Source organism: Sorex fumeus, unplaced genomic scaffold (genome assembly GCF_029834395.1).
Source record: "Sorex fumeus unplaced genomic scaffold, SorFum_2.1 ptg000063l, whole genome shotgun sequence".
Lineage (NCBI taxonomy): Eukaryota > Metazoa > Chordata > Mammalia > Eulipotyphla > Soricidae > Sorex > Sorex fumeus.
In genome coordinates, this window is record NW_026606120.1 from 84,294,788 (window position 1) to 84,310,289 (window position 15,502).

The following is a 15,502-nucleotide window of genomic DNA, read 5'->3' on the forward strand; positions in this document are numbered from 1 at the left end:
TGACTGGATTCCATGGGATGTCAAAAGATCGTGTGGACGCCCATCTACAAGATGGTCAGACTTCTTTGTCAAGACCCTGAATGATTGGTTTGAGGCTCTGCATATTCCTAGAACAAACAGATGCCATTGGGCTACGCTAGCACGCAACAGGGATGAAAGGAGACATTACTGGCACCCGCTCGAGTAAATCCACGAGTAATGAGGTATCAAGTGATCAAGTGATGTAATATAAATATTACTCTCATTTTATAGAAATCTGACTTTCAGGGAGTTCAATTAATTTATCCTTTTTATTAAATCACCATGAGATACAATTACAAGGTTTTCATGTTCAATTAATTTCTAAGAAGAGAGTTAAAATGCATTTAACAATTTTAGTAAAGAAGAGTGAACAATACCCAGAATTGAATATGATTAAAATTGGCATAACTAGCACTTGAAATATTTGAGCATTTGAATATGTAAAAATTTTTTTCAAGAAACCTTCAATAAATAACCATTAGGCCATAATAAGGCATGACCAAGAAACAATGTTTATTCTTTTAAATTTTTTTCTTTTCAATAATGAAGATGAAATTCAGGGTTTCATATATGCAAGTCATGCACTCTATTATTGAACCATATCCACAATGCTTCAATATTTCATTCTAATTAGAGAGCATTGGCCTGGTAAGAGCAAATGGTTTGTTATTTGTAGAGTGAAAGTGACAATATTTCCTCCCTCCAAAAAATAAAACGGAAGATCAAAAAATAATAATGCTAATTATCTCATTTATAAATCACTCAATAAATGACAACTAGAATCTGCGATGTTTCAGAATAACAGAAAAACTAAATTGAAGATGAGAAGGAGAAAAAGAACAAGAAAGAAGAGAAGGGGTAGGAGTAGAAGAATGAAATATACTTGGTAAATTAGGCTAATACTGTTAGTGAGAAAAAATGAGGGTGTGAAGTCTGAGGTATCCATTGACTATATAAATACACACCTTCCTTAACAGAGTATTGCAAATATATTTCCTATCACCTTTAATTATCCTTTCTTGCTACCTCCCATATTTTCAGACTCAAAAATCTACCAAGCATCATCTTTCAGATATACCTATTAAGTAATCTCCATATCTTTGTGTACATATATTCAGAGTGTGTATGTGTATACCGGAATGTACTAATGTTAAGATGTAGTAATAAAATATTTTCTCAAATGTTAAGATCCTTCATGCTTCATTCCTTATGCTAGCTTTTCCTCACTTCCCCCATCTCCTGAAGTGACTGTACCTTAAGTGATATCCAATCCCCCATTTTTTTTTCAGAAACAGAGAAGAGCCTGCACACTTCAACCTTCCTTTGGAGAGGAAGACTTTTCTATCTGAAAAGGAAGAAGCAAATTCATTAGGAATCTGTTCACTCTTCCTCAAGAAAAAAGTCATTGTCTGCATGATTCAAGTCAGATTCGGGAGTTTCTCTATTTTCATAAGCACTGTTTTTGAGTTTATAAGCACACTTTAAAGAAGACGTTTTTATTTACCTTATTTATTAATTTACCTTTTTTGTTTTGGGATGCTCCCTCCCTCAACCCCTGCGCGCGCACACACACACACACACACACACACACACACACATACATGCTTGCATACATACCAGCAATTCTCAGGGTCTATTCCTGGCTCTGTGCTCATTTGTTTATTTTTATTGAGATTCCATTCTTTTTCTTTTTCTTTTTGGGTCACACCCGGCGATGCACAGGGGTTACTCCCGGCTCATGCACTCAGGAATTACTCCTGGCGGTGCTCAGGGGACCATATGGGATGCTGGGAATTGAACCTGGGTTGAATGTGTGCAAGGCAAGCGCCCTAACCACTGTGCTATCACTCCAGCCCCGAGATTTCATTCTTTACAATACTATTAATAATGGTTTCTTATGCACATAATTCAACACCACACCCATAACCAGAGTCAGGGGTTACTCTTGAATAATGCTCAGAGAACCATATGTAAGGTTAGGGATCAAACCAAGGTTGGCTACACACAAGGAAAATGCCTTACCTCTTGGCTTTCTCTCCAGTCCAATGTTTAATCATATTGGTCTACTGTTTTGATACCCAACAAACCAATGAAGGTAAGTTTTTGTGGTTGCATTTTATTTATTTATTTACATTTTAAAAATTTTATTGAATCACCGTGAGATTTAGTTACAAGATTTCATGCTTGAGTTACAATCACACAGTGATTAAACACCCATCCTTTCAACAGTGCACATTCCCTACCACCAATCCCCCCAGTATACACCCCCTTTCCCACCTTCCCATCACCTCCATGGCAGACAATATTCCCTATACTCCTCTCTACTTGTGGGCATTATGGTTTGCAATACAGAAACTGAGAAGTTATCAGGTTATCATGGTCCTTTATCTACTTTCAGCACACATCTCCCACCCCAACAGATCCCTCCAACCATCATTTTCTTTAGTGATCCCTTCTCTATTCCAGCTGCCTTCTCCCACTGCTCCCTATACCCCCCGCTCATGAGGTAGGCTTCAAACTATGGGGCAATCTTCCTGGTCCTTGTGTCTACTGTCCTTGGATGTCAGTCTCATGTTATGTTATTTTATACTCCACAAATGAGTGCAGTCCTTCTATATCTGTACCTCTCTTTCTGACTCATTTCACTTAGCATGATACTCTCCATGTCTATCCACTTATATGCAAATTTCATGATTTCATCTCTCCTAACAGCTGCATAGTACTCCACTGTGTAGATGTACCAAAGTTTTTTTTATGTGGTTGCATTTTACAAGATGAAGAACGACCACATTATGTTTTAATGGACCAAACATCAAAATAATTTCAATATTTCAAAACTATTTATCTCATTTTGAGTAAAAGAATTGTTCTCTTAGCATACAGACTCTCATTTACTCTATCCCAAGTGGGTTTTTCCTGAGGTGTTTCCTCTGTGTAATGGAATGATACAAAACTCTGGAGATATATGGAGATTGTTGGGAACAAGACACTTTTTCTGCTGTTGAATCATCATTCATGGTTTTGATCACCAGATAGGTGAGCAGATCACAGAAGTCCTCATGTTACTACATGAAAGAAAGATGGCAATTACCTGCCAGGATATCAGCCTCATCCATGAACTGTGTACTGAAGACAACTACATGGTCTGTTTTCCTCTCCCTCAAGAAGTTCCAAACTTGGTGTCTTGAAAAGGGATCCAGTCCAGCAGTTGGTTCATCCAGTAGAAAGATCTACAAAGGAAGAATATATATATGGGTTTTTCACTAAAATGCATATATATGAACAATAAAATGCATATATGGACTCACTGTATTATTAATATTGAAAAGGATATTATAATATTGTGGTTTGAATGACTTACATTTAAAATACTATAATGGCTTTTTTTCTTTCAATTTTCAGTGAGGCACCATGTTTAAAATACTGTTAATAATATTTTATCATAGATACCTTTGCAAACAAAAAGGCTGACTTAAAGGTTATTTACATTTTTGAACTTATCCTTAAGTTTAGTCTGGCTTACCTGAGGATCTCCTAAAATGGCAATTCCAAAGGTTAGTTTTCTTTTCTGTCCACCACTTAAATTTTTAGCAAGGACGTTCTGAATATTTTTCATTTCCAACTGCAGCATAACTCTTTGTATCTAACCAAAAGACAACATTTATGTCATAAAACAAGATTTATTTGTCATTTTTCACTTATAAAACAAGATTGGTAAATTGGTGAAAAGACAGACTCTTTGAATGCTGCTTACATTAAGTAGCTGCTAATATTAAGTTACTTATAGCAAAGCAGGTAGGGCAGTTGCCTTGCATGCAGCCGACCCAGGTTCGATTCCTCCGCCCCTCTCAGAGAGCCCGGCAAGCTACCTAGAGTATCTTGCCAGCATGGCAAAGCCTGGCAAGCTACCTGTGACGTATCCGATATGCCAAACACAGTAACAACAAGTCTCACTATGGAGACGTTACTGGGCCCACTCGAGCAAATTGATGAACAATGGGAGGACAGTGACAGTGACAGTGACTTATTTGAACATCAATTACTACATGTATGAAATGGAAATAAAAATAGTATCTATATCAGGGATTTATTGTGAGGACAAAAAGCGTTTTTATATTTAAAGTTAAAAATAATGTTTGGCACAGTGAGTAGGGCGTTTGCCTTGCATGTGGCCGACCTGGGTTTGATTTTTCCATCCCCCTCGGAGTGCCCGGCAAGCTATCGAGAGTATCTCGCCCGCATGGCAAAGCCTGGCAAGCTACTGTGATGTATTCGATATGCCAAAAACAATAACAACGAGTCTCACAATTTGTTGTGAGACATTACTGATGTCTGCTCGAGCAAAACAATGAACAATGGGAGGACAGTGCTACAGTGCTACAATGCAAATTATACATAGATGTGAGATAAATAAATTAGATTTTGTTCAATAGTTATACAATAATTTACATAAATATAATTCAATACGGGCATAAAGACTCAATTCAAACAGAGTTAACAATCTCATTCGACTAATACATTAATTTTAACATATTTGTACCTCTTGCTCTACATCATGGGGTGGAATCCCTTTGATTTTTGCAAACAGTCTGAGATTTTCCCTCACTGTGAGGAAGTCAAATTGCACATTGGATTGTGGACAAACACCAATGAGCTTGCTGACAGCTCCCAAGCCATTTGTTTCTGAAACCTTGTCATTATAGATGGTTACAGAACCTGCAACAATTAAGGTCAGGATAGCACTTACATGAATATCTTTCTAAATAACGAAAATTTCTAAATTACATTTTAGTTACAGGCTTTCAGTGTTTTTTTTCCCCTCCTCCTCCTCCTCTTCTTCCTCCTCCTCTCTTCTATCCTTCTTCCTTCTTCTTTCACACTAGACTGTACTTAGGGCTTACTCCCTGTTCTGCTTATAATGGACTTCACTCTTATACTTAAATTTGAGCTAGGCTGTCTGTCCTCCACTGATCTCCCAATCACTTTTTTAAAATTTAGACACTGATTTAATTAATGTGTCTATATAGTTTTAGGCATGCAATGTTTCAACACTAATTTCATCACCAGTGTCAACTTCCCTCATTCAACGTTCCTGGCTTCTCTCCCACTCCTCAGCCTGCCGCCCCCCACCCCCAAGCAGGCATTTAAGTTTATTCCTGTGGTTTGGGCCCCATGTTGAATGGTTCTGTGGTTTAGATGCACACACATATATCTCACATCTATCCCACTGGTGTGTTCAATCACCTCAACCCTTACCCCATTTACCCAATATCCATCACTTCTTATTACCCCTCTGTTTCACCTTTCTGAAAGACTTATATTAGTATTCTGCTTTTGGTAAGTGAAATAAAGTCCAAGAATTTTCACTTTGCAGACAAAAAGAAAAATGAACATGAAAATAGTGTTTAGTATTTGTTTTGCATCAACTGTTCTAGATGCAGTCATAAACTGAGCAGTGAGGGTGACACCACCAAGATCTTTCCCTGGGAACATTAGTTTCTCTGCACAGGTGGCATATTTATCAGGCCCTTCCTGCCTTTGCTATATGTTAGTTTTATTTTAGGTCTTAGGTGTTAGTTTATAAGATATGGTGAATTGTGTAGGGGCATCCAGGAAGATGTAAAAAATTTTTTCCTATAAATTAAAGGTGTTTTTTTAAACAGCTAATGAAATATTGATAGGAATACTCCAGTTGCAGATAGTGGAAGAAATGTATATGACTTTATCTATAAGTTATTCAATTTTGGAATTACAAAATTAAAGTAATTTCTGAGAATGTGAAATAAACAGAGCTGAAAGGGGAATCTACTCTGGTTTTATTTCTCTTTTGGGTGCTGAGGTGGTGGAATTATGGATGATAAATGGATGAAAATCCCAGACTGACTTGCAGGGAGTGTTCCTAAGTGAAGTCTCAGACTTGTGAATGAGGGTACACTCACCATTCAGCCCCATTCCAGGTTACATTGACTGTTTCATAGTTCAGACAGGAAAATCCATAGTCACTGAACCCACAGAACACAATCAGCTAACCAACCCACAGAACCATAAAAAAAGAGAGAAAGCGTTTTAATTTTAAGCTGTTGATTTTGGAAATGTTTATCACGCACCAAAAGCTAATGGATATAAGTGTGATCACCAAATGGTAACAAATGACTGTAAAAATACTTATCATAAAATAGTTGATTTTCAAATATCACACAGATTATATTGTTATATACCACAATACTATAAATTAATTCCAACTTGCCCTTATTTAGGATTTAAGGAGAAGAAAATTTTATTACTAGCTGGTGCAATTGTCAATCTGACTTTGGGGAGAAGCATATGTTACCTTTGGTGGGAATAGATAACCCACTAAGAATGTTGAGCAGAGTTGATTTCCCAGCTCCACTGTGCCCAAGTATTGCAGTGATTTGGCCTTCATATATGTCAAATACAAGACCTAGGGAGAGAAAGAGAATAGGAAGGAAGAATAGGAGAAATGAAGGAAACGAGGTGAGGTAGTAGGAGGGAGAGCAAAACCACAGGAAAATTTTCTTTTGGAAGCATCTTCTCAGTTTTCATGTTATAACCAGCAGTGCTCAGAGGTCACTCAGGGGTCCATGTGTGGGAGTCGGGGATTTGAACCGGGATAAAGTCAAGCACCTTAATTTCTGTACTATTTCTCCTGCACCATAATATTCCTACTTATACTTTAATTTTCTTTCCTGTTTAGAAAATTTTAGTTGCTTACTTTAAAGAAACAATGTGTGTCTTTTACTCTGATTCGTTGATGCTGTTTGGTATATTGTAGGTGGATATTAATATTTTTTGATCAAAATAGGTCTAAAGTTTAATTAATTTTTATGAAGGCAGAAAGTCCTTTGAGACAAATGACATTTTTGTTATATGAAAGAAAAATAAATATATAATAAATATGTAGCTACAACAGCTTTAGTATTGCAGAAGAAAAAGTTGAATTTGTAGAAAACAATCCTTAGCGTATCTTTGGACTAGTTCAGTCTTAACAGTTTATCTTTCTTTTTTAGGTGCTTTTTCTTTTACTTTTTTCAAGTGAGGGAGGGGTTGGGCCATACCCAGCGGTCCTCAGGGGGTATTACTGGCTCTTTGCTCAGAAATTACTCTTGGTGGTACTTAGGGGACCATACGGGATGCCGGGGATTGAATACAGGTCAGCCACGGACAAGGCAAGTGCTCTACTCATTGTGCTATCACTCCAGTCCCCATAGTATACATTTAAAATGCATATAATTTTGAAATGTTCCTAATCTTTCCCAACTTTCATGCTATAGAAATAATGTGTTTGGGGCTGGAGTGATAGTACAGCGGGAAGGGTGTTTGCCTTGTATGCGGCTGACCTGAGTTCAATCCCTGGCATCCTATATGATCCCCCAAACACTACCAGGAGTAATTCCTGAGTGAAGAACCAGGAGTAACCCCTGAGCATTGCTGGATGTGGCCCCAAAAGTCAAAAAAAGGTATTTGGAGTAAAATTTTATTATAGGGTTATTATAAATTTCAGATTACCAACTCTGACATGGCATAGGAAATTGCTTAATAGTTAATGGGGCCAGAGTGATAACACAGTGAGTAGGGAGCTTGCCTTGCACCAAACTGGCCTGGCTTTGATACTCAACTTTCCATATGGTCCCCTGAGCATTGCCAGGGTGATTCTTAAAATCAGAACCAGGAGTAAGCCCTAAGCATCACAGAGTGTGGCCCAAAAAACAAAAACAAAACAAACCCGGAAAAGTAGTTGAATTAAAGTTAGAAAATCAACATCAATACAATAATTATTTCCTTTACCTTTCAGAGCTTCTATTTTGTTAGGTTTTCCTTTATATTCTTTTGTAACATTTCTAATTCTGAAAGAAAAGGAAATATTTCAAGATGTGAGGAATTTGATTCACATTATAAGTCTGTTTTTTGTTGAAAGTCTTGAGTTAACTTTATCTTTAGGGTATAAAAAGATATCTTTAGGAATTTTATCTTTAACCCATCTTTAGGGAATTTTACACTCAAGTAGTCAGGTTTGCATGAGAGAATTAGAAAACTGTTTTTCAGCCCTGGCTGAAAAATATTGCTATCTGAGGTGTTCATAAACTTTGTCTAAACTTGAAACTAAATGATAGGATACAAAAGAGTGGGTGGGTGAGTGAACTCATCTCTGAAGTGAAACTCATCTCTGAATTACTAAGCCAAGGAATCCAGATTAAGGGATAATATGGACATTCACTAAATTTCTTTAAGTGAAGTGAAATCGTTTTATTTAAAGAAATTGAGAGGTGAAGTGAAAGATGTATATGTGTTTAAGAGAGAACACACCTTTCTTCAGAAGAGAAAAAATCAAGTGTACACATATTAGATTGAGATGTCAAACAATCTTCAGGGTAGAGAACCTGCCTCAGAGGGCATCCAATATGAAAATATCATTGTGAGTGAAAGTTGGAAAAAGCTTTAGTTTATGGAGCGATAGCACAGCGGTAGGGCGTTTGCCTTGCACGCAGCCAGCATGGCCGATTCAAGTTCGATTCCTCCGCCCCTCTCAGAGAGCCCGGCAAACTACCAAGAGTATCTCGCCCACATGGCAGAGCCTGGCAAGCTCCCCGTGACGTATTCGATATGCCAGACACAATAACAACAAAGTCTCCAATGGAGACGTTACTGGGCCCGCTTGAGCAAATCGATGATCAACGGGAGGGCCTTTACTTTTTTACTTTACTTTAGGTCAAGATCTCCAAAGGTTAATTAAGAGATGCAAGAGGAGAATTTGGAGTGCTATTGAGTTGTGTTGAAAGATAAATAAAATATTCCATCTTGCATACTTATTAGTTTATGTTAAATATTTAATAAGCATATATATATGATGTTGATAAGATGATGATGGCAACATAAAATAATGAAATTATAATTTATTGGGCTATTATTGGAGATGTGGTGAACTAGGGGTATTTATTATCTGTTTTATTCTACCAAATAAATGGTATCAAATTTATTTTGTTTGTCTTGTTGTTATTCATCAAACAATTTTGCATCCATTCATATTGAAATATTTAGTTTGATTTTTGTCATCCATGTCTTTATTATACTTTCCCATCATTCTATAGCACTTATAATTGAATGGACTGCTAAATAGAGAGAAGAAAAATAAAAAGCAAAACATTGTGCATCAAACAAAGCCATTGATTTTCTCCAAGCTGCTCTGCTGGAGTTTAAACCATTTAAGTCACAATAAATAAAAATATGGAAGATAAATACAGGACATTTTCAAGTAAAATAGAAAAAGGACTTAAACTCAGTAGGCTGACAAAATCTGAGACAGGTTTCAGAAGACAGGGAGGTGTGGCTCACTGGATGGGAGGTAAGATTTGAACAGTCAAGCAACTTGAGGACTTTCATTCGACATTCTTATTTGGTAAAATCAGCTGCAGCACCAAATAAAATGCATATTTGTTTTCCCACAGACGAAGACATGCATGAGTCTAAAATGTACATGTTTCTTATTTCCCATTGCATCAGTCTCTATTCTTTATTTCACATTTTTAATCTCCTTTGACAGGCAATAAATAGAAGAGAAATATACATTGAGATAATAGGGGGAATATATGAAGTAGGAAAAGAATATATATAGTATGAGGACACAAGATAGAGACCAAGTGGCATAGGCTAAGGATGCTAATGATGGAGAGGAAGAAGGATATAAAAGACTGAGAATCTATGCAGGGTTTGGTTGAATTCTCTTCCTCCCTCCCTCCCTCCCTCCTTCCCTCCCTCCCTCCCTCCCTCTCTCCCTCCCTCCCTCCCTCCCTCCCTCCCTCCCTCCCTCCCTCCCTCCCTCCCTCCTTCCTTCCTTCCTTCCTTCCTTCCTTCCTTCCATCCTTCCTTCCTTCCTTCCTTACTTATCTAAATTTGTAGCTAGGGCTGGAACTATAGTACAGCAGGTAGGGCATATGCCTTGCACGTGGCCAACCCAGGTTCAATCCCCGGGATTTCATATGGTTCCCCAAGCACCATCAGGAGTAATTCGTGAGTGCAGAGTCAGGAGTAGCCCCTGGACATTGCTGGGTATGAACCAAAAAGAAAAATAAAACAATACATGCATTTGTATCTATCGTAAATGACAGCAGCATAAGATACAAAAGCAAGATGAATTTTTTTAAAACCTAAAGTGGGAAGTGATGGATACAGCATGGATAAAGCTCGATAGAGCCATTAGCTTTTCAATTTTTGGACTGTATTCCATTGTCATCTTTATTACCTGATGGCTTCTTTTCCATTAAATTCTGGAGACATAGGTTCAAAAGAGTCATTGGAGAAAGGCTCTGAATCTATTTCATCTTCAAGGACCACATGCTCAGCCTTCTGTTGTGACCAAAATGAGGATTTCAGGAAAAACAGTGGAGGGTATCGATGTCCAAATTCATCTAGATGGCCAGAAGACAAATATTGGGTCAACCTTTTCTAAGAGAGACCATCACTCTGATGCCCTATAACCCTTGCCAAAGAGACTGAATCCATGCTGACATAACCTAGTTTTGATATATAACTTAATAAGGAAAAATAGTCACTGACACTTCACTACTGTAATTACCATTTCTTATAAGAAACAATAAAACTGTGATTTTAAACAATTGTATGGAACTGGGTGACATTAGGATAAGTGAAATATATCAGAAGGAGGATAAATGCTGATCTCACTTATCTATGTTATATTGAATGATGGGACAAAGGAATGCAGATTATCAGATGGGGAATACCTAGATTACCCAGGACTCTAGATTATAGAAATGAGGACAGGGAAGGGGAAAAAATCAAGGGGAAGTAAGAAGAGAAAGGAGGTAATAAGAAAGGGGTCAGGACCTCAGAACATCAGTGGTGTTCAAACCATGTTATGCTGGGGATTGAACCAGGGAAAAACACAAGCAAAGCAAGTGCTTTACCATGTGCTATTTCTCCAGCTCTGAGAAGATATTAAAAAATGTAGATTTCTTGCTCCCAGTACCAAGGAATTTTATCAGATCCATCAGGGTTAGTATTTTTGAAAGCTTCCCTTGTGGTTTTGATGTATTACCAGAGCTTACCAGCCGCTACCCAGCTGCTGCCACACTCCAGGCCACTTTTCAGACTGCTCGGGCCAAGCCTCACGCATGAGTGAAACCCCACAGAACCAAGTAAAGCAGAACATTGTGACCTTGGACTCCAGACTCAATGGGACCCGGAAACAAAGATCCTCTGCCTGCTTCCACCAATCTCCAGCGACCCAGGGATCACACCCAGAAGACCCACCATGCCTGAGCCAGATAAATATCTCATCAGCCGACCTCCGCTACCTACACTACCCAGCCGCTGCCATGCTCCAGGCCACTTTCTGGAATGCACAGCCACGAAGTGTCATAAGACACTACCCATTTTTCATTATTACCGTATCATATTTGTTGGGGTTCAAATATAGTTTGAACCATAGGAACACCTGCAAGGGCGATTAGAGGCCACCCTAAAAGCCTCTATCCCTCTCAGAGAACCTGACAAGCTACTGAGAGTATCTTGCCCTCACAGCAGAGCCTGGTAAGCTATCCATGGCATATTCGATATGCCAGAAACAGTAAATACGATGGGTCTCATTCCCCTGACCCTGAAAGAGCCGCCAATACAGCAGCGTTAAGAAGAATGAGGAAGGAGAGGCTGATAAAATCTCAGGGCTGAACTAGGCTGCCAAAACAAAGAAGGACTAAAATGACTGTCTGTCCTTTCAACACATGTACGATGGCATTGGAAGCATCCATAGAGGATCTGATGGTGCAAGCGCGGAAGATCAAGTATGACATTATTGGTCTGACCGAGACAAGAAAGCATTGATCACATCACGCCATTTTTGACACTGGAGAAGAACTGTTTCTCAGAACATGCGACAAAAGAGGCATCGGTGGTGTCGGTGTCCTTGTCAACATGAACTTAGACATGAGCACTGATTCATTCAAATGTCTAACAACCCGAATCAGATGATTATACTTGACTAGATGTGGCTCACTGCTGGCAGTTTCTATCTTTGTTGTCTACACACCAACATTCAATTATGATGGAGAAATTGAGGAGTTCTACATGGAGCTGGAGTTCTATAAAGAAGAGCACACCTTCTATAAGATCATTGTTGGTGATTTCAATGCCAAGATAGGACCAAGAAGATAGGCCAAAGAACTCCACATCAGGTCCCATGGCCTAGAATGGAAAGAACAGGGTGAGAGACTGTCTGAGTTCATCATGTTGACCAAGACCATCCATCATAACTCACAGTTCCAGAAGGCCAAATCAAAATGTTGGACATGGGAGTCTCCCAGTGGGCAGTTAGACAATGAAATTGACCACATCATATGCAATTGACAGATTTGCCTGACAGATGTTGCTGTTGTTCCAAAATTCCAAACGGGATCGAACCACCATCTCTTTCATGAAAAATTCTACTTCATGGAGCAGAGAGAAAGGGCTGCATAGTTTAAGAAGAGAACTCCCAGAGTGACCATCAACTGGAAGCTCTTTGGCACTATTGTGGCAACATGGGAAGATGCAATCGTTGATGACATTGACAAAGAATACGATCAACTGGTTCAGCACTTCCATGATTGTGCGAGGAAGACCGAGAGAGAGAAAGCCACAAAAAGATGCCTGTCTTCAAAAACTCTCTAGCTCATTTGCTAACGTGGCTGGATGTGAGCCTCTGGCAACCATAAGCAAACATCCAAGCTTGCAAAGCAGTGCAGAAAAGTGATGAAAGAAGACCTCAAATAGAGCAGCAGTGCTGGCCAATGCAGCAAAAGCCAGGAAAAGCATTCGCAACTCCTGCCTGCCCTTCGCCAACTACAAGACCAAATTGACTGCTCTCCGATGTCCTGATGGATCTATCACATCTTCCAGAAGGAAATGGAGAAGATTATCCATGACTTCTACTCAGACCTCTTCGATAGACACGTCCACCTGCCCACATATCAAATTCTGCAGGATGGATATGTTGTTCCCAACATTCTCCTTTCCGAAATCTGACACACCATTTCATTGGTAAAGAAATGAACAGCACCTGGCCCAGACATGGTCAGACCTGAATACCTGAAGAATCTGCTCTCAGTACTCATCAATACACTGACTTGGCTCCTCACATGCCACCTGTCTGAATGCAAGGTTCCGTCCCAATGGAAAACCAGTAGGACCATTTTACTATACAGAAAAGGGGGCATCCACGACATTGGCAACTATCGCCCGATCTGCCTGTTGTCCATTGTCTATAAGCTGTTCAATCAAGTCATTCTGAATAGGATTGGCAGAATACTAGATGAAGGACAACGATGTGAGCAAGCCGGATTCTGAAAAGGATTCAGCATGATTGACCATATCCACATGGTAACCAAGCTCATTGCAGTTTCTCTGGAGTTCAAGATGTCTAATGTTCATTGATTTAAAGAAGGCCTTTGATTCTGTTGAGACAGAAGTGGTCATTGAAGCCCTAGCTGAACAGGGCATTCAAACTCGATACATCAGGATCCTCCATGGGCTGTATTACAGATTCACTACCAGGATCTCACCATTCTACAAGGAAATGATCATCAACGTCAAGAGAGGGGTTTGGCAGGGTGATACCATTTCACCAAAACTCTTCAGTGCCACCCTCGAGAATGTCATGTGATGACCGGAATGGGAAGGAATGGGAGTGAAGATAGACGGCCTGCAACTACACCACCTCTGCTTTGCTGATGACATTGTTCTAATGACACCAAACATTAGCCACGCGGCACAAATGCTGGTCGACTTCGACAGTGAGTGTGGAAAGGTTGGACTCCAGCTGAATCTCACGAAGACAATGTTTCTGAGAAACAGACTCCTTCCTGATGTTCCATTCTCTCTCAACAAAATGAACATCTCCAAATGAGGCAGTTATGTGTACCTAGGTCGAGAACTCAACACTACGTATGACCTGGCACCTGAGTTGTGCCCTCCAGCTCCAGGCACATCTCTTCGACTCCACCATTCTTCCTGAATTAACATATACCTCAGAGACCTGGGCCCTATGAAAACAGAATGTGAATGCTATTCGGGTCTCCCAAATAGGAATCAAAAGAGCTGGAGAATCACGCTTCACTCAAAGAGAGAAGGAATGCAGAGTTCTGACCTCTGTTGATGATCAAGAGTCAGGGACGCTGTCTCATTTGCCAAAGAGTCGAAAATCAGATGGGCTGGACACGTAATGCGATTTGGAGATGACCGCTGGACTAGAGCCATTACCAACTGGATTCCAAGGGATGTCAAAAAATTGCATGGCTACCCACCTACAAGATTGTCAGACTTCTTCTTCAAGACCCTGAACGAATGGTTTGAGGCGCTTCATGTTCCTGGAGTGAGCAGACGCCATGGGTCTACACTAGCACATGACAGGGACGAATGGAGATGTTACTGGTGCACGCTCGAGCAAATTGTTGAGCAACAGAATGTCAAGTGATCAAGTGACCAGGGCTTAAACTCTGAGCTTCATAGTTGAGACAAAGATAGCAGCAAATTCAATGAATGAGCACTGACCAGACCTGTGCTTAGCTACTAGTTTTTAAAAACATTTCCTAAAAGAGAAACAAACTAAAATACTTTGGAGTGAAAAAATAAACCAAAATTAGTGATTTTGTAAACAAATTTCAGACTTTTATTCTGACCAGTCGAATAGCAAGAAAGATGGCATTGTTATCTTTCAGTCAAGATTGCAGGGCCATAAGCACTGGAGGGGTGGCAGCTCTCAGCCCTCTGAACAGCCAATGGGCCACAACATTTCTGCGTGAGTGAACATGGGTGCCCCTTGGGTATTCTGGCTCAGGAAGAGCACCATTAAACAAAACTGACTGGTTGCCTGCCACAGAGCACCAGCCAGGAGGGGGATAAGTTAGGATGTTGGTTGCATGACTGCCAGATGGTGGATGTTCCACAGCTTTGGGTGCTATGGGCCAAAGCAAAGTTTTAAGGGGTCTAAACAGGGCTCTTTAGGCCCAACTAGGCACCACTGTGAAGTGTAGGTGTTGAAGTTCCGGAATTGAGGAGGCGCTCAGCATCCCCACCATGGGGCCCGGGCTATTTGAAGCTGGCTGGGTGGCCCTGCCACCATTTCTTCCCTAGACCAGCCTGCACAGCCTGCAGCATCTTATTTATTTATTTATTTACTTGTTTTATTAGTGAAATACCATGAGTTACAGTTGTAGATTAACAAACTTTTGTGCTTGGGTTTCAGTTATACAATGATCAAGTACTCATCTCTCCACCAGTGCCCATTCTCCACCACCCCTCCCACACCCCCATCCTCTTCCCCCCTCCATCCCACCCCACCTCTGTGGCAGGGCATTCCCTTTTTCTCTCTCTTTCCTTTAGGGTGTTGTAGTTTGCAATAGAGGTATTGAGTAGCCATTTTGTTTGGTCTATAGTCTACTTTCAGCACGCATCTCACATCCCAAACAAGTCC

The 15,502-nt window shown here is 39.9% G+C and overlaps 1 protein-coding gene across 2 annotated transcripts in view; it reads right to left on the bottom strand.

Moving 5' to 3' along the window:
• The window catches only part of LOC130035620 (ABC-type organic anion transporter ABCA8-like), a 98,310-nt gene that overhangs the window by 54,252 nt on the left and 28,556 nt on the right, over positions 1-15,502 (bottom strand). For both annotated transcript variants that reach the window (XM_056127436.1, XM_056127437.1), the window contains exons 10-16: positions 10,280-10,445; positions 7,828-7,886; positions 6,353-6,463; positions 4,562-4,737; positions 3,545-3,664; positions 3,113-3,251; positions 1,276-1,366 (exon numbers count right to left, since the gene is read on the bottom strand). In XM_056127436.1, coding sequence (XP_055983411.1) covers positions 1,276-1,366; positions 3,113-3,251; positions 3,545-3,664; positions 4,562-4,737; positions 6,353-6,463; positions 7,828-7,886; positions 10,280-10,445 — 862 coding nt within the window. The remainder of the gene's footprint in view (positions 1-1,275; positions 1,367-3,112; positions 3,252-3,544; positions 3,665-4,561; positions 4,738-6,352; positions 6,464-7,827; positions 7,887-10,279; positions 10,446-15,502) is intronic.